The sequence below is a fragment of the Pristiophorus japonicus genome, chromosome Y, assembly GCF_044704955.1.
Source record: "Pristiophorus japonicus isolate sPriJap1 chromosome Y, sPriJap1.hap1, whole genome shotgun sequence".
Classification (NCBI taxonomy): Eukaryota; Metazoa; Chordata; class Chondrichthyes; family Pristiophoridae; genus Pristiophorus; species Pristiophorus japonicus.
The window spans coordinates 4,414,290-4,435,518 of record NC_092011.1 but is presented as its reverse complement, the minus strand read 5'-3'; the positions used below and the strand labels follow the sequence as shown (position 1 = coordinate 4,435,518).

Below are 21,229 nucleotides of genomic sequence, written 5' to 3'. Positions count from 1 at the left end.
GATCTGGGGCAGCCTCCTTGAGGCAGTTACGGCTCTTAAAAAAAGAAGTATTTTCGGCCCCGACATATCTTAATCGGGATCGTGAGGGAACTGGGTCCCTGAGTGCCGATTGTGGGAGGGACTTGATCATAGTTAGCACTCCCATTTATTCAGACTGCATTTGCTGGTAGTGATTCTGCCTGTCGTCACTTACACCCACTCTGGACCCACCTCTGGTTTCTTTACTCGTCCCATTAACGCCCCCATTCACCTCACAACCCTCGTCGGTTTTTGTTTTCTCGTCACCCTTGCCCTCCACCCGATCACCGACCTTTTGGTCGTTCCTCCCGTCGCCCCCTTTCCCTGCCTCGGCATTTGCTTAAAACCCCTTGCGTCTCTAACCGTACCCAGTTGTGACGGACGGCCATTGACCTGTAATGTTAACTCTGCCTCCCTCTCCACAGGCGTTGCCCGACCTGCTGAGTGCTTGCAGCACTTCCTGCTTTTATTTGAGAAGGAACGATAATCCCCGAATCCAGATCCCGAGGGAACAGAATCCCTCAACACGGATCCCAGCGACATCGGAAAAGGAGGAGGCCTTTCAGCCCCTCAGTCGCAAGGAGCTCGAATGCCATTAACCCCTGGAGGGGGCGAGTCTGTTCTCGGTCACTGAGCACGACAGGGTGAGCCCCATTAACCCCCGGAGTGCTGACAGTGTTTCTGCTCTGTCATATGGAGGCAGTGACTGGGAGAGCCTTGCTCCCTCTGCCCTTCAGTTGGGAGCCGGTGAAGGGCTGCAGTGCTTACCTGGCTGCCAGGAACAGCACACAGCTGACGGCGAGGTACGCCAGGAGCATGAAGAGCCAGACCGCGGGGGAAAAGGGGTCCAAGAACGAGAAGTATCCCGGCTTCCGGCCCTGCAGGTGGAGGGTGGGGTGGAGGGGGGCAGAGGGGGGGGGGCGGGAGCAATGTGGGGAGAAGGAGGAGAGGAGAGTGGGAGATGTGGGGAGAGGGAGGAGGGGAGATGATGCGATGTGGGGAATGGAGGAGGGGAGAGTGGGAGATGTGGGGAGAGGGAGGAGAGGAGAGTGGGAGATGTGGGGAATGGAGGAGGGGAGAGTGGGAGATGTGGGGAGAGGGAGGAGGGCAGAGTGATGGAGGGGGACATGTGGGGAAAGAGAGGAGGGTAGAGGGATGCAAGCAGAGATGTTAAGGAAGAGAGCATTAATGGGAGGGGGAGAGGGAGGGAGAGAATGGGGAAGGGAGGAGGGGAAAGAGAAAGTATGCGGAATAGTGGAGGGGAGACCGAGAGAGAGGGAGATGAAAGGGGTAAAGGGGGTGTTGTGGCGTGAGAGGAGGGAGGGAAGGAAATGGTGAAAATAATGAGGTATATACAGAGAGAGGGAGGGGAGAGGGAGTAGGGAGAAACGGGGGAGAGGGAAGGCAAGGAGCAGAGATTGGTATGAGGCAGGGCAAAAAAGGAATGGAGAGAGACAGACAGACATTATACATTGACAGTGACAGTTTCCAGAGCATAGTGTGAGATGCCTGATAGAAGGAACCATCCCATTCCCATTGTTTCCCAATCCCACATTATCCCAATCCCACTCTGTCCCAATCCCACTCTATCCCATTTGCAATCACACTCTATACCAATCCCACTCTATCCCACTCTGTCCCAATCCCAAGCCTGCTCTGTAACATTCCCACTCTATCCCAATCGCAATCACACTCTGTACCAATCCCACTCTATCCCAATCCCACTCTGCCCCAATCCCACTCTATCCAATGCCCACTCTATCTCAATACCACTGTGCTCCATTGCCACTCTATTCCAATCCCAATCTGCCCCAAACCCACACTATCCCAATCCCACTCTAGCCCATTCCCACTGTGCCCCATTCTCACTGTGCCCCAATACCACTCTGCCCCATTCCCACTGTGCACGATTCCCACTGTGCCCCAATCTCACTGTGCCCCAATACCACTCTGCCCCAATACCACTGGGCCCCACTCCAAAACAATCCCAATCCCACGCTGCCCCAATCCCACTCTGCCCCAATTCCACTTTACCCCAATCCCAATTTACCCCAATCCCATGCTGCCCCAATCCCTCGTTGCCCCAATCCCACTGTTTCCCAATCCCACTCTATCCCAAACACATTGTTTCCCAATCCCACTCTATCTCATTCCCACTCTATTCCAATCCCACTCTGCCCCATTCCCACTCTGCCCCAATCCCACTCTGCGCCAATCCCACGCTGCCCCATTCCCACTCTATCCCACCCCCACACTGCAACAATCCCACTCTGCCCCAATCACACTCTGCCCCAATCCCACGCTGCCCCATTCCCACTCTATCCCAATCCCACTCTGCCCCATTCCCAATCTGCCCCAATCCCACTCTATCCCAATCCCATTTCTCCCAATCCCACTCTGCCCCAATAGCACTCTGTCCCAATCCCACGGTTTCCAAATCCCACTGTATCTCATTCCCACTCTATCGCAATCCCACTCAATCCCAATCCAAAGCTATCCCAATCCCACTCTATCCAAATCCCATTGTTTACCAATCCCAATCTATCCCAATCCCACTCTGCCCTAATCCCACTCTGTCCCATTCCCACTCTGCCCCAATTCCACTATCCGAATCCAACTTTATCCCAATCGCACTCTGCCCCATTCCCACTCTGCCCGAATCCCACTCTGCCCCAATCCCAATGTTTCCAAATACCAATGTTTCCCAATCCCACTCTACCACAATCCCATTCTATCCCATTCCCACTCTATCCCATTCCCACTCTGCCCCCATCCTACGCTGCCCCAATCCCACTCTATCCCAATACCACTCTGCATAATCCCACTCTGTCCCAATCCCACTCTGCATAATCCCACTCAGATAATCCAATTCTGTCCCAATCCCACTCTGTCACAATGCAAATCGATCCCAATCCCACTCTATCCCAAAGCCACTCTGTCCCAATCCCAATCTGTCCCAATCCCAAGCTCTCCCAATACCACTCTATCCCAATAACACTCTGTCCCAATTCCACTCTGCCCCAATCCTAATCTGCCCAATCCCATTTTGCTCCAATCCCAATCTCTCCCAATACCACTCTGTCCCAATCCCACTCTATCCAAATCACACTCTATCCAAATCCCACTTTGCCCCAATCTCACTCTGCCCCATTCCGAGATTATCCCAATCGCACTCTGCCCCATCACACTCTGCCCCAACCACACTCTGCTCCATTCCCACTCTGCCCCAATCACACTCTGCCCCAATTCCAATCTATACCAATACCATGCTGCCCCATTCCCACTCTATCCCAATCCCACACTGCCCCATTCCCACTCTGGCCCAATCCCACTTTATCCAAATCTCAATCTGCCCCATTCCCACTCTATCACAATCCCACTCTGCCCCATCCCACTCTGCCCCAATCCCACTCTGCCCCAATCCCACTCAATCCCAATCCCACTCTAGCCCATTCAAAATCTGCCCCATTCCCACTCTGCCTCAATTCCATTCTATCCCAATCTCACTCTATCCCAATTCCACTCTGTTCCAATCCCACTGTTTCCCAATTCCACTGTTTCCCATTCCCACTCTATCCCATTCCCACTCTATCCAAATCCAACGCTATCCCAAACCCACTCTATCCCAATCCCAATGTTTCCAATCTCACTCTATCCCAATCCCACTCTACCCCAATCCCACTCTGCCTTAATCCCACTCTGTCCCATTCCCACTATGCCCCAATCCCTCTATCCTAATCCCACTATATCCCAATCCCACTCTGCCCCAATCCCACTCTGCCCCAATCCCACTGTTTCCCATTCCCACTCTATCCCCATCCCAATCCCACTGTTTCCCAATCCCACTGTTTCCCATTCCCATTCTATCCCATTCCCACTCTATCCCAATCCCACTCTATCTCAATCCCACTCTTCCCCAATCCCACTATCCCAATCACACTCTATCCCCACTGGGCCCCACTCCGTCTCTATCCCAATCCCACTCTGCTCCAATCTCACTCTGCCCCAATCCCACGCTGCCCCAATCTCATTCTATCACCAGTCTCAATCCGCCCCAATCCCCCCGTCCCCCAATCCCATTCTATACAAATCCCACTCTATACAAATCCCACTCTGCCCCAATAACATGCTATCCCGTACCACTCTGCCCTAATCCCACTCTGGCCCAATCCCTTCTCTGGTCCAATACCACTCTGTCCCAATCCCAATCTAACCCAATACCACTCTATCCCATTCCCACTCTCTCCCAATCGCACTCTATCCCAATACAACTCTATCCCAATCCCACTCTGTCCCAATTCCACTGTTTCCCAATCCCACGGTTTCCCATTCCCAATCTATCCCATTCCCACTCTATCCAAATCGAATGCTATCCCAATCCCACTCTGTCCCAATCCCACTATCCTAATCCCACTTTATACCAAACCCACTCGGCCCCATTCCCACTCTGCCACAATCCCATTCTATCCCAATCCCATTCTGCCCCATTCCCACTCTGCCCCAATCCCACTCTATCCCAATCCCACTCTGCCCCATCCCACTCTGCCACAATCCCAATGTTTCCCATTCCCACTCTATTCCCATCCCAATTCCACTGTTTTCCAATCTCACTGTTTCCCATTCCCACTCTATCCTATTCACACAATCCCAATCCAACGCTATCCCAATTCCACTCCAACCCATTCCCATTCTGTCCCATTCCCACTCTGCCCCAATCCCACTATCCAAATCGCACTGTATCCGAATCCCACTTTGCTCCAATCTCACTCTGCCCCAATCCCACGCTGCCCCAATCCCACTCTATTCCAATCTCATTCTGCCCAAATCCCACTGTCCCCCAATCCCACTCTATACAAATCCCACTCTGCCCCAATGCCACGCTATCCCAATACCACTCTGCCCTAATCGCACTCTCACCCAATCCCACTCTGGTCCAATATCAATCTGTCCCAATCCCAATCTATCCCAATACGACTCTATCCCAATCCCATTATGTCCCAATCCCTCTCTATTCCATTCCCACTCTATCCAGATCCAACGCTATCCCGATCCCACTCTATCCCAATCCCACTGTTTCCCAATCCCACTTCATCCCAATCCCACTTTATCCCAATCCCACTCTGCCCTAATCCCACTCTGTCCCATTCCCACTATGACCCAAATCCCACTATCCAAATCCCACTGTATCCCAATCCCACTCTACCCCAATCCCAATTTGCCCCAATCACACTGATCCCCATTCCCACTGTATCCCCATCCCAATCCCACGTTTTCCCAATCCCGCTGTTTTCCATTCCCTCTCTATCCCATTCCCACTCTATCCCAATCCCACTCTATCCCAATCGCACAGGGCCCCAGCCCGTCTCTATCCCAATCCCACTCTTCTCCAATCTCACTCTCCCCAATCCCACGCTGCCCCAATCCCACTCTATCCCAATCTCAATCTGCCCCAATCCCACTGTCCCCCAATTCCACTCTATACAAATTCCACTCTATACAAATCTCACTCTGCCCCAATACCACGCTATACCAATACCACTCTGCACTAATCCCAATCTGGCCCAATCCCACTCTGGTCCAATAACAATCTGTCCCAATCCCAAACTGTCCCAATACCACTCCATCCCAATCCCACTCTGTCCCAATCCCACTCTGTTCCAATCCCAATCTATCCCAATACAACTCTATCCCTATCCCACTCTGTCCCACTCCCACTGTTCCTCAATCCCACTGTTTCCCATTCCCAATCTATCCGATTCTCACTCTATCCAAATCCAATGCTATCCCAATCCTACTCTGTCCCAATCCCACTATCCTAATCCCACTGTATCCCAATCCCACTCTGCCCCATTCCCATTCTGCCCCAATCCCAGTGTATCCCAATCCCATGTTGCCCCATTCGCACTCTGCCCGAATCCCACTCTATCCGAATCCCAATCTGCCCCAATCCCACTGTTTCCCATTCCGAATCTATCCCCATCCCAATCCCAATGTTTTCCAATTCTACTGTTTCCCATTCCCACTTTATCCCATTCCCACTCTATCCCAATCCAAAGCTATCCCAATCCCACTCTGCCCCATTCCCACTCTGTACCATTCCCACTCTGCCCCATTCCCACTCTGCCCCAATTACATTCTATCCCAATCCCAACCTATCCCATTCCCACTCTGCCCCAATCGCACTCTGTCCCAATACCACTCTGTCCCAATCCCACTCTTTCCCAATCCCACTGTTTTCCATTCCAACTCTATCCCATTCCCACTCTATCCCAATCCAATGCTATCCCAATCCCACTCTATACCAATCCCACTGTTTGCCAATCCCACTCTATCGCAATCCCACTCTGCCATAATCCCATACTGTCCCATTCCCACTCTGCCCCAATCCCACTATCCTAATCCCACTGTATCCCAATCCCACTCCGCCCCAAACCCACTCAGCCCCAATCCTGCACTGCCTCAATCCCACTTTTTCCCATTCCCAATGTATCCCCATCCCAATCCCATTGTTTTCCACTCCCACTGTTTCCCATTCCCACTCTATCCCATTCCCCCTCTATCCCATTCCCACTATGGCCCAATTCCACTATCCCAATCCCGCTCTATCCCAATCCCACTGGGCCCCATTCCGTCTCTACTCCAATCCCACTCTGCTCCACTCTCACTCTGCCCCAATCCCACGATGCCCCAATACCAATCTATCCCAATCTCACTCTGCCCCAATCCCACTGTCCCCCTTTACCACTCTATAAGAATCCCACTCTAAACAAATCCCATTCTGCACCAATACCACGATAACCCAATATCATTCTGCCCTAATCCCACTCTGGCCCAATCCCACTCTGGTCCAATACCACTCTATCCCAATCCCAATCTATCCCAGTACCACTCTATTCCTACAACACTCTGTCCCAGTCCCACTCTGTCCCAATCCCATTGTTTCCCATTTCCAATCTATCCCATTCCCACTCTATCCAAATCCAACGCTATCCCAAACCCACTTTTTCCCAATGCCACTTTTTAAATCCGACTGTATCCCAATCCCACTCTGCTCAATTCCCACTCTGCCCCAATCCCACTGTATCCCAATCCCATTCTGCCCCATTCCCAATCTGCCCCAATCCCACTCTATACCAATCTCACTCTGCCCCAATCCCACTCTGCCCCAATTCCACTGTTTCCCATTCCCACTCTATCCACAACCCAATCCCACTGTTTCCCAATCCCAATCTTTCCCATTCCCACTCTATCCCATTCCCACCCTATCCCAATCCAATGCTATCCCAATCCTACTCTATCCCATTCCCAATTTGTCCCATTCCCACTCTGCCCGAATCCCACTATCCGAATCCCAATCTGTCCCAATCCCACTCGACCAGACACCGTCACTATCCCAACCCACTCAGCTCCAATCTCACTCTGCCCCAATCCCACGTAGCCCCAATCCCACTCTATCCCAATCTCAATCTGCCCCAATTCCACTCTGCCCCAATTAAACTGTGCCCCATCCCACTATGCCACATTCCCACTCTGCCCCAATCCCACTCTGCTCCAATCCCACTCTGGTCCTATGGCACTCTGTCCCAATACCAATCTATCCCAATCCCACTCTGTCCCAATACCACTTTGTCCCAATCCCAATCTATCCCAATCCCACTGTTTCCCAATCCCACTCTTTCCCATTCCCACTCTATCCCATTCCCACCCTATCCCAATCCAATGCTATCCCAATCCCACTCTATCCCATTCCCAATTTGTCCCATTCCCACTCTGGCCGAATCCCACTATCCGAATCCCAATCTGTCCCAATCCCACTCGACCAGACACCGTCACTATCCCAAACCACTCAGCTCCAATCTCACTCTGCCCCAATCCCACGTAGCCCCAATCCCACTCTATCCCAATCTCACCCCGCCCCAATTCCACTCTGCCCCAATTAAACTGTGCCCCAATCCCACTATGCCCCATTCCCACTCTGCCCCAATCCCACTCTGCTCCAATCCCACTCTGGTCCTATGGCACTCTGTCCCAATACCACTCTATCCCAATCCCACTCTGTCCCAATACCACTTTGTCCCAATCCCAATCTATCCCAATCCCACTGTTTCCCAATCCCACTCTTTCCCATTCCCACTCTATCCCATTCCCACCCTATCCCAATGCAATGCTATCCCAATCCCACTCTATCCCATTCCCAATTTGTCCCATTCCCACTCTGGCCGAATCCCACTATCCAAATCCCAATCTGTCCCAATCCCACTCGACCAGACACCGTCACTATCCCAACCCACTCAGCTCCAATCTCACTCCGCCCCAATCCCACGTAGCCCCAATCCCACTATATCCCAATCTCACTCTGCCCCAATTCCACTCTGCCCCAATTAAACTGTGCCCCAATCCCACTATGCCCCATTCCCAATATGCCCCATTCCCACTCTGCCCCAATCCCACTCTGCTCCAATCCCACTCTGGTCCTATGGCACTCTGTCCCAATACCACTCTATCCCAATCCCACTCTGTCCCAATACCACTTTGTCCCAATCCCAATCTATTCCAATCCCACTCTGTCCCAATCTCACTCTTTCCCAATCCCAAACTCTCCCAATTCCACTAAACCCAATTCCACTCGAACCCAATTCCACTCTGTCCTAATCCCACTCTGCTACAATCCCACACTTTACCAATTCCACTCTGTCCCAATCCCAATCTCTCCCTATCCCACTCTGCCCCAATCCCACTCTGTCCCAATCACAATCTCACCCAATCCCAATCTCTCCGAATCCCACTCTATCCAAATCCAAATCTATGCAAATCGCATTCTTTCCCAATCGCACTCTGTCCCAATCCCAATCTCTCCCTATCCCACTCTGCCCCAATCCCACTCTGTCCCAATCACAATCTCACCCAATCCCAATCTCTCCGAATCCCACTCTATCCAAATCCAAATCTACGCAAATCACATTCTTTCCCAATCCCACTCTATCCCAATCCCACTCTGTCCTAATCCCACTCTGCCCCATTCCCACTCTGCCTCAATTGCACTCTATACCAATCCCACTCTATCCCAATCCCTCTCTATCCCAATCACACTCTGTCCCAATACCACTCTGTCCCAATCCCACTGTTTCCCAATCCCACTGTTTCCTATTCCCACTCTATCCCATTCCCACTATATCCCAATCCAACGCTATCCCAATCCCATTCTATCCCAATCCCACTGTTTCCCAATACCACTCTATCCCAATCCCACTCTGCCCTAATCCCACTCTGTCCCATTCCCAATCTGCCCCAATCCCACTATCCTAATCCCATTGTATCCCAATCCCAATCTATCGCAACTCACTCTGCCCCATTCCCACGCTATTCCAATATCACTCTGCCCCATTCCCACTCTGCCCCAATCCCACTCTGCCCCATTCCCACTCTGGCCCATTCCCACTCTGCCCCATTCCCATTCTGTCCAATTCCATTCTATCCCAATCACACTGTATCCCAATTGCACACTGCCCATTTCCACTCTATCCCAATCCCACGCTGCCCCATTCCCAATCTGCCCCAATCCCACTCTATCCAAATCCCACTCTGCCCCTTTCCCACTCTGCCCCAATCCCACTCTGCCCCAATCCAACTCTGCCCCATTCCCACTCTGCTCTAATCCCAATCTGCCCCATTCCCATTCTGGCCCATTCCCACTATGTCCCATTCCCAATCTGCCCCAATTCCATACTATCCCAATCCATTTCTACCCCAATCCCACTCTGCTCCATTCCCACTCTATCCTAATCTCACACTGTCCCTTTCCCACTCTGCCCCAATCCCACTCTATTCCAATCCCAATGTTCCCCTTCCCCACTCTATCCCTTTCCCACTCTATCCCAATCTAATGCTATCCCAATCCCACACTATCCCAATCCCACTGTTTCCCAATCCCAATCTATCGCAATCCCACTCTGCCCTAATCCCACTTGTCCCATTCCCAATCTGCCCCAATCCCACTATCTTAACCCCACTCTATCCCAATCTAACGCTATCCCAATCCCACACTATCCCAATCTCACTGTTTCCCAATCCCAATTTATCACTATCCCAACTACCCCAATCCCACTGTTTCCCATTCCAACTCCATCCCGTTCCCACTCTATCCCTTTACCACTCTATCCCAATCCCACTCTTCTCCAATCCAACTATTCCAATCCCACTCTATCCCAATCCCACTAGGCCCCACTCCATCTCTATCCCAATCCCACTCTGCTCCAATCTCACTCTGCCCCAATACCATTGTCCCCCAATCCCACGCTATACAAATCCCACTCTATGCAAATCCCACTCTGCCCTAATATCACATTATCCCACTACCACTCTGCCCTAATCCCACTCTGGCCCAATTCCACTCTGGTCCAACTCCACTCTGTCCCAATCCCAATCTATCCCAATACAACTCTATCCCAATCCCACTACGTCTCAATCCCAATCTGTCTCAATCCCACTGTTTCCCATTCCCAACCTATCCCATTCCCACTCTATCCATATCCAACGCTATCCCAATCCCACACTGTACCTATCCCACTCTGGTCCAGTCCCACTCTGGTCCAATCCCTATCTATCCCAATATCACGCTATCCCAATATCACTCTGCCCTAATCCCACTCTGGCCCAATCCCACTCTAGTCCAATACCAATCTGTCCCAATCACACTCTATCCCAATACCACTCTATCCCTATCCCACTCTGTCCCAATCCCAATCTGTCCCAATCCCAATCTATCCCAAAACAACTCTATCCCAATCCCACTCTTCCCCAATCCCACTCGGCCCGATTCCCACTCTATCGCAATCCAAATATATCCCAATCCCGCTCTGATCCAATCACACCCTGCCAAATTCCCAGTCTGCCACAATCCCACTCTATCCCAATCCCACACTGCCCCATTCCCACTCTATCACAATCCCATACTGCCCCAATCCCACTGTTTCCCATTCCCACTCTATCCCATTCCCACTCTATCCCAATCCCACTCTTCTCCAATCCCACTATCCCAATCCCACCCTATCCCAATCCCATTGTCCCCACTCCATCTATATCCCAATCCCACTCTGCTCCAATCTCACTCTGCCCCAAACCCACGCTGCCCCAATCCCACACTATCCTAATCTCACTCTGCCCCAATTCTACTCTACCCCAATCCCACTGTGCCCCAATCCCACTGTGCCCCAATCCCAATCAATCCCAATACCACTATATCCCAATCCCACTCTGTCCCAATCCCACTCTGTCCCAATCCCACGGTTTCCCATTCCCAATCTATCCCATTCCCACTCTATCCATATCCAACGCTATCCCAATCCCACTCTGTACCAGTCCCACTCTGGTCCAATCTCACTTTGGTCCAATCACAATCTATCCCTATATCACGCTATCCCAATATCACTCTGCCCTAATCCCACTCTGGCCCAATCCCACTCTGGTCCAATACCACTCTGTCCCAATCCCACTCTATCCCAATACCACTCTATCCCAATCCCACTCTGTCCCAATCCCAATCTATCCCAATACAACTCTATCCCAATCCTACTCTGTCCAATCCCACTCAGTCCCAATCCCAATCTATCCCCATACAACTCTATCCCAATCCCATTATGTCCCAATCCCACTCTGTCCCAATCCCACTCTGTCCCAATCCTACTCTGCCCCAATCCCATTGTTTCCCATTCCCAATCTAACCCATTTCCAATCTATCCAAATCCAACGCTATCCCAATCCCACTCTGCCCTAATCCCACTCTGGCCCAATCCCACTCTGGTCCAATACCACTCTGTCCCAATCCCAATCTATCCCAATACCACTCTATCACAATCCCACTCTGTCCCAATCCCAATCTCTCCCAATCCCAATCTATACCCATACAACTATATCCCAATCCCACTCTGTCCCAATCCCACTGTTTCCCATTCCCACTGTTTCCCATTTCCAAACTATCCAAATCCAACACTATCCCAATCCCACTCTGTCCCAATCCCACTCTGTCCCAATCCCACTCTGGTCCAATCCCAATCTATCCCAATACCACTCTATCCTAATCCCACTCTATCCAAATCCCACTCTTCCCCAATCCCACTCTGCCCCATTCGTGCTCTATCCCAATCCCACTCTATTCCAATCCCACACAGCTCCAATCACACTATGCCTCATTCCCAGTCTGCCCAAATCCCACTCTATCCCAATCCCACACTGCCCCATTCCCACTCTATCCCAATCCCACACTGCCCCAATCCTACTGTTTCCCATTCCCACTCTATCCCATTCCCATTCTATCCCAATCCCACTCTTATCCAATCCCACTATCCCAATCCCACTCTATCCCAATCCCACTGGGCCCCACTCCATCTCTATCCCAATCCCACTCTGCTCCAATCTCACTCTGCCACAATCCCACGTTGCCCCAATCCCATTCTATCCCAATCTCACTCTGCCCCAATCCCACTGTCGCCCAATCCCACTCTATACAAATCCGACTCTATACAAATTCCAGTCTGCCCCAATTCGACGCTATCCATATATCACTCTGCCCTAATCCCACTCTGGCCCAATCCCACTCTGGTCCAATACCACTCTGTCCCAATCTCAATCTAACCCAATACCACTCTATCCCAATCCCACTCTGTCCCAATCCCACTCTGTCCCAATCCCAATCTATCCCAAAACAACTCTATCCCAATCCCACTATGTCCCAATCCCAATATGTTCCAATACCAGTGTTCCCCAATCGCACTGTTGCCCATTCCCAATCTATCCCATTCCCACTCTATCCAAAACCAACGCTATCCCAATCCCACTCTGTCCCAATCCCACTCTGGTCCAAATCCACTCTGGTCCAATCCCAATCTATCCCAATACCACTCTATCATAATCCCACTCTATCCAAATCCCACTCTATCCAAATCCCACTCTTCCCCAATCCAACTCTGCCCCATTCCCACTCTATCCCAATCCCACTCTGCCCCATCACACTCTGCCCCAATCACACTCTGCCCCATTCCCACACTGCCCCTATCCCACTGTTTCCCATTCCCACTATATCCCATTCCCACTCTATCCCAATCCCACTCTTCTCAAATCCCACTATCCCAATCCCACTTTATCACAATCCCACTGGGCCCCAAACCTACTCTGCTCCAATCCCACTTTGGTCCAATCCTACTCTGGTCCAGTCTCACTCTGTCCCAATACCAATCTATCCCAATCCCACTTTGTACCAATACCCCTCTGTCCCAATCCCAATCTATCCTAATCCCACTCTGTCTCAATCTCAATCTGCTCCAATCCCAATCTCTCCCAATTCCACTCTTTCCCAATCCCACTCTATCCCGATCCAACTCTGCATTAATCCCACTCTGCCCCAATCACTCTATCCCAATCACACTCTGCCCCAATCCCACTCAGTCCCAATCCCATTCTGCCCCATTCCCATTCAGCCCCAATCCCACTCTGCCCCAATCCCACTCTATCCCAGTCCCACTCTTGCTCATTCACACTCTGCCCCATTCTGACTCTGCCCCAATTCCATTCTATCCCAATCCCATTCTATCCCAAGCCAACTCTGCCCCAATTCCAGTCTGTCCCAATACCACTCTGTTCCAATGCCACTGTTTCCCAATCCCACTTTTTCCCTTTCCCACTCTATCCCATTCCCAATCTATTCCAATCCAACGCTATCCGAATCCCACTCTATCACAATCCCACTATTTCCCAATCCCAATCTATCCCAATCCCATTCTGCCCTAATCCCATTCTGTCCCATTCCCACTCCGCCCCAATCCCTCTATCCTAATCCCACTGTATTCCAATCCCACTCTGCCCCAAACCCAATCTGCCCCAATCCCACACTGCCCCAATCCCACGGTATCCCCATCCCAATCCCACTGTTTCCCAATCGAATGATTCCCATTCCCAATCTATCCCATACCCACTTTATCCCAATCCCAGTCTTCCCCAATCCCACTCTCCCAATCCCACTCTATCGCAATCCCACTGGGCCCCACTCTGTCTCTATCCCAATCCCACTCTGCTCCAATCTCACAGTGCCCCAATCCCACTGTGCCCCAATCCCACTCTATCCAAATCCTACTCTATCCAAATCCCACGCTTCTCCAATCGCACTCTGCCCCATTCCCACTCTATCGCAATCCCACTCTGTCCCAATCCCACTCTATCGCAATCCCACTCTGTCCCATTCCCACTCTATCCCAATCCCACTCTTCTCCAATCCAACTATTCCAATCACACTCTATTCCAATCCCACTGGGCCCCACTCCATCTCTATCCCAATCCCACTCTGCTCCAATCTCACTCTGCCCCAACACCACTGTCCCCCAATCCCACTCTATACAAATCCCACTCTATGCAAATCCCACTGTGCCCTAATATCACATTATCCCAATACCACTCTGCCCTAATCCCACTCTGGCCCAATCCCACTCTGGTCCAACACCACTCTATCCCAATCACAATCTATCCCAATACAACTCTACCCCAAACCCACTATGTCTCAATCACACTCTGTCCTAATCCCACTGTTTCCATTCCCAATCTATCCCCTTCCCACTCTATCCATATCCAACGCTATCCCAATCCCACTCTGTACCTATCCCACTCTGGTCCAGTCCCACTCTGGTCCAATCCCTATCTATCCCAATATCACGCTATCCCAATATCACTCTGCCCTAATCCCACTCTGGCCCAATCCCACTCTGTTCCAATACCACTCTTTCCCAATACAATTCTATCCAAATCCCACTCTTCCCCAATCCCTCTCTGCCCCATTCCCACTCTATCGCAATCCAAATCTATCCCAATCCTACTCTGATCCAATCACACCCTGCCAAATTCCCAGTCTGCCACAATCCTACTCTATCCCAATCCCACACTGCCCCATTCCCACTCTATCTCAATCCCATACTGCCCCAATCCCACTGTTTCCCATTCACACTCTATCCCAATTCCACTCTTCTCCAATCCCACTATCCCAATCCCACTCTATCCCAATCCCACTCTGCTCCAATCTCACTCTGCCCCAAACCCACGCTGCCCCAATCCCACACTATCCCAATCTCACTCTGCCCCAATTCCACTCTGCCCCAATCCCACTGTGCCCCAATCCCACTGTGCCCCAATCCCAATCAATCCCAATACCACTATATCCCAATCCCACTCTGTCCCAATCCCACTCTGTCCCAATCCCACGGTTTCCCATTCCCAATCTATCCCATTCCCACTCTATCCATATCCAACGCTATCCCAATCCCACTCTGTACCAGTCCCACTCTGGTCCAATCTCACTCTAGTCCAATCACAATCTATCCCTATATCACGCTATCCCAATAACACTCTGCCCTAATCCCACTCTAGCCCAATCCCACTCTGGTCCAATACCACTCTGTCCCAATCCCACTCTATCCCAATACCACTCTATCCCAATCCCACTCTGTCCCAATCCCAATCTATCCAAATACAACTTTATCCCAATCCCACTCTGTCCAATCCCACTCTGTCCCAATCCCAATCTATCCCCATATATCTCTATCCCAATCCCATTATGTCCCAATCCCACTCTGTCCCAATCCCACTGCTTCCCATTCCCAATCTAACCCATTTCCAATCTAGCCAAATCCAACGCTATCCCAATCCCACTCTGTCCCAATTCCACTCTGGTCCAATCCTACTCTGGCCCAATCGCACTCTGGTCCAACACCACTCTGTCCCAATCCCAATCTATCCCAATACCACTCTATCCCAATCCCACTCTGTCCCAATCCCACTCTGTCCCAATCCCACTGTTTCCCATTCCCACTCTATCAATATCCAATGCTATCCCAATCCCACTCTGTACTAGTCCCCCTCTGGTCCAATCCCACTCTGGTCCAATCCCAATCTATCCCTATATCATGCTATCCCAATATCACTCTGCCCTAATCCAACTCTGGCCCAATCCCACTCTGGTCCAATACCACTCTGTCTCAATCCCAATATATCCCAATACCACTCTATCCTAATCCCACTCTATCCAAATCCCACTCAATCCAAATCCCACTCTTCCCCAATCTCACTCTGCCTCATTCCCACTCTATCCCAATCCCACTCTGCTCCAATCACACTCTGCCCCATTCCCAGTCTGCCCCAATCCCACTCTATCCGAATCCCACACTGCCCCAAAACCACTGTTTCCCATTCCCACTCTATCCCATTCCCACTCTATCCCAATCCCACTCTTCTCCAATCCCACTATCCCAATTCTACTCTATCCCAATCCCACTGGGCTCCACTCGATTTCTATCCCAATCCCACTCTGCTCCAATCTCACTCTGCCCCAATCCCACGCTGCCCCAATCCAACTCTATCACAATCTCACACTGCCCAATCCCACTGTCCCCCAAACCCACTCTATACAAATCCCACTCTATACAAATCCCACTCTGTCCTAATACCACACTATCCCATTCCCACTCTATCCAAATCCAAAGCTAACCCAATCCCACTCTGTCCCAATCCCACTCTGGTCCAATCCAACTCTGGTCCAATCCCAATCTATCGCAATACCATTCTATCCTAATCCCACTCTATCCAAATCCCAATCTATCCAAATCCCACTCTTCGCCAATCCCACTCAGCCCCATTCCCACTCTATCCCAATGCCACTCTATCCCAATCCCACTATGCACCATCATACTCTGCCCCAATCACACTCTGCCTCATTCCCACACTGCCCCAATCCCACTCTATTCCAATCCCACGCTGCCCCATTCCCACCCTATCCCAATCCCGCACTGCCCCAATCCCACTGTTTCCCATTCCCAATCTATCCCATTCCCACTCTATCTCAATCCCACTCTTCTTCAATCCCACTATCCCAATCACAATCTATCCCAATCCCACTGTGCCCCAATCCCACTGTGCCCCAATCCTACTCTGCTCCAATCCCACTTTGGTCCAATCCCACTCTGGTCCAATCGCACTCTGTCCCAATCCCACTCTATCCCAATCCCACTTTGTCCCAATACCACTCTGTCCCAATCTCAATCTATCCCAATCCCATTCTGTCCCAATCTCACTCTGTCCCAATCCCAATCTCTCCCAATTCCACTCTATCCCATTCCCACTCTGTCCCATTCCCACTATGTCCCAATCCTAATCTATCCCAATACCACTATATCCATATCCCACTCTGTCCCAATCCCACTCTGGCACAATCCCAATCTATGCCCATACAACTCTATCCCAATCCCACTATGTCCCAATCCCACTCTGTCCCAATCCCACTGTTTCCCATTCCCAATCTATCCCATTTCCAATCTATCCAAATCCAACTCTATCTTAATCTCACTCTGTCTCAATCCCACTCTGGTCCAAACCCAATCTATCCCAATACCACTCTATCATAATCCCACTCTATCCAAATCCCACTCTATGCAAATCCCACTCTTCCCCAATCCCACTCTGCCCCATTCCCACTCTATCCCAATCACACTCTATCCCAATCCCACTCTGCCCCAATCACACTCTTCCCCATTCCCAGTCTGCCCCTATCCCAATCCCAAGCTGCCCCATTCCCACTCTATCCCAATCCCACACTGCCCCAATCCCACTGTTTCCCATTCCCACTCTATCCCATTCCCACTCTATCCAAATTCCACTCTTCTCCAATCCCACTATCCCAATCCCACTCTGTCCCAATCCCACTCTGTCCCAATCCCAATTTATCCCAATACAACTCTATCCCAATCCCACTATGTCCCAATCCCACTCTGTCCCAATTCCATTGTTCCCCAATCCCACTGTTGCCCATTCCCAATCTATCCCATTCCCAACCTATCCAAATCCAACGCTATCCCAATCCCACTCTGTCCCAATTCCACTCTGGTCCAATCCCACTCTGGTCCAATTCCAATCTATCCCAATAACAATCTATCCTAATCCAAATCTATCCAAATCCCACTCTAATCAAATCCCACTCTTCCCCAATATCACTCTGCCCCATTCCCAGTCTATCCCAATCCCACTCTATCTCAATTCTGCTCTGCACCATTCCCATTCTGCCCCAATCCCACTCTGCCCAAAACCCATTCTATCCCAATCCCACTCTGGCTCATTCCCACTCTGCCCGATTCCCACTCTGCCCCAATTCCACTCTATCCCAATTCCACTCTGCCCCAATCACACTCTGCCCCATTCTCAGTCTGCCCCAATCCCACTCTATCCCCATCCCAAGCTGCCACATTCACACACAATCCCAATCCCACACTGTCCCAATCCCACTGTTTCCCATTCCCACTCTATCCCATTCCCACTCTATCACAATCCCACTCTTCTCCAATCCCACTATCCCAATCCCAATCTATCCCAATGCCATTGGGCCCCACTCCATCTCTATCCCAAACCCACTCTGCTCCAATCTCACTCTATCCCAATATCACTCTGCCCCAATCCCAATCTCCCCCAATCCACTCTATACAAATCCCACTCTGCCCCAATACCACGCTATCCCTATACCACTCTGCCCTAATCGCGCTCTGGCCCAATCACACTCTGGTCCAATACCACTCTGTCCCAATCCCAATCTATCCCAATACCACTCTATCCCAATACCACTCTGTCCCAATCTCACTCTGTCCCAGTACAACTCTATCCCAATCCCACTATGTCCCAATCCCACTCTGTCCCAATCCCACTGTATCCCAATCCCACTATTGCCCATTCCCAATCTATCCCGTTCCAACTCTATCCAAATCCAATGCTATACCAATTCCACTCTATCCAAATCCCACTCTATCCAAATCCCACTCTTCCTCAATCGAGCTCTGCCCCATTCACAATCTATCCCAATCCCACTCTATCCCAATGCCACTCTATCCCAATTTCATTCTGCCCCAATCCCACACTGCCCCAATCCCACTCTATCCCAATCTCACTCTGCCTCAATTCCACTCTGCCCCAATCCCACTGTGCCCCAATCCCACTGTGTGCCAATCCCACTATATCCAAATACCACTCTATCCAAATCCCATTCTATCCAAATCTCACTCTGCCCCAATACCACTCTATCTCAATAGCACTCTGCCTTAATCTCACTCTGCACCAATCCCACTCTGGTCGAATCCCACTCTGATCCAATCCGGATCTATCCCAATACCACTCTATCCTAATCCCACTCTGTCCCAATTCCACTCTATCCAAAACCCACTCTATCCAAATCCCACTCTTCCCCAATCGCACTCTGCCCAATATCACTCTATCCCAATCCCACTCTATCCCAATCCCACTCTATCCCAAACACACTCTGCCCCATCACACTCTGCCCAAATCAAACTCTGCCCCATTCCCACTCTGCCCCACTCCCACTCTGCCCCAATCCCTCTCTATTCCAATCCCGCTCTGGTCGAATCCCAATTTATCCCAATACCACTCTATCCTAATCCCACTATCCAAATACCAATCTATCCAAATCCCACTCTTCCCTAATCCAACTCTGCACCATTCCCACTCTATCCCAATCCCACTCTAACCCAATCCCACTCTGCCCCAATCACACTCTGCCTCATTCTCAGTCTGCCGCAATCCCACTCTATCCCAATCCCACGCTGCCCCATTCCCACTCCATCCCAATCCCACACTGCCCCAATCCCACTGTTTCCCATTCCCACTCTATCCCATTCCCACTCTATGCCAATCCCACTCTATCCCAATCTCACTCTGCCCCAATTCCACTCTGCCCCAATCCCACTGTGCCCCAATCCCACTCTGTCCCAATCCCACTCTGGTCCAAACCCAATCTATCCCAATACCACTCTATCATAATCGAACTCTATCCAAATCCCACTCTATCCAAATCCCATTCTTCCCCAATCCCACTCTGCCCCATTCCCACTCTATCCCAATCCCACTCTATCCCAATCCCACTCGATCCCAATCACACTCTGCCCCATTCCCAGTCTGCCCCTATCCCAATCCCACGCTGCCCCATTCCCTCTCCATCCCAATCCCACACTGCCCCAATCCCACTGTTTCCCATTCCCACTCTATCCCATTCCTACTCTATCCCAATCCCACTCTTCTCTAATCCCACTATCCCAATCCCACTCTATCCGAATCCCACTGGGCCCCACTCCATTTCTATCCCAATCCCACTCTGCTCCAATCTCACTCTGCCCCAATGCCACTGTCCCCCAATCCCACTCTATAAAAATCCCACTCTATACAAATCCAAGTCTGCCCCAATACCACGCTATCCCTATACCACTCTGCCCTAATCCCACTCTGGACCAATCCCACTCTGGTCCAATACCACTCTGTACCAATCCCAATCTATCCCAATACCATTCTATCCCAATCCCACTCTGTCCCAATCCCACTCTGTCCCAATCCCAATCTATCCCAATACAACTCTATCCCAATCCCACTATGTCCCACTCCCACTCTTTCCCAATCCCAATGTAACCCAAACCCACTGTTGCCCATTCCCAATCTATCCCATTCCCACTCTATCCAAATCCAACGCTATGCCAATTCCACTCTATCCAAATCCCACTCTATTCAAATCCCACTCTTCCCCAATCGAACTCTGCCCCATTCACACTCTATCCCAATCCCACTCTATCCCAATGCCACTCTATCCCAATCTCACTCTTTACCAATCCCACGCTGCCCCAATCCCACTCTATCCTGATCTCACTCTGCCCCAATCCCACTGTGCCCCAATCCGACTGTGCCCCAATCCCACTCTATCCAAATCCCACTCTATCCAAATCCCACTCTATCCAAATCCCACTCTATCCAAATCCCATTCTATCCAAATCTCACTCTGCCCCAATACCACTCTATCCCAATACCACTCTGCCTTAATCTCTCTCTGCACCAATCCCACTCTGGTCCAATCCCACTGTTGTCCAATCCCGATCTATCCCAATACCATTCAATCCTAATCCCACTCTGTCCCAATCCCATTCTATCCAAATCCCACTCTTCCCCAATCGCACTCTGCCCCATTATCACTCTATCCCAATCCCACTCTATCCCAATCCCACTCTATCCCAAACCCACTCTGCCCCATCACTAACTGCCCAAATCACACTCTGCCCCATTCCCACTCTGTCCAATCCCACTCTGCCCCAATCCCTCTCTATCTCTATCCCACGCTGTCCCATTCCCACTCTATCCCAAT

General features: G+C 50.9%; 1 protein-coding gene across 1 annotated transcript in view; it reads right to left on the bottom strand.

Moving 5' to 3' along the window:
* The window catches only part of LOC139241068 (glutamate receptor ionotropic, kainate 5-like), a 1,689,468-nt gene that overhangs the window by 558,385 nt on the left and 1,109,854 nt on the right, over window positions 1–21,229 (bottom strand). Inside the window, exon 14 of the mRNA XM_070869761.1 lies at window positions 787–896. Coding sequence (XP_070725862.1) covers window positions 787–896 — 110 coding nt within the window. The remainder of the gene's footprint in view (window positions 1–786; window positions 897–21,229) is intronic.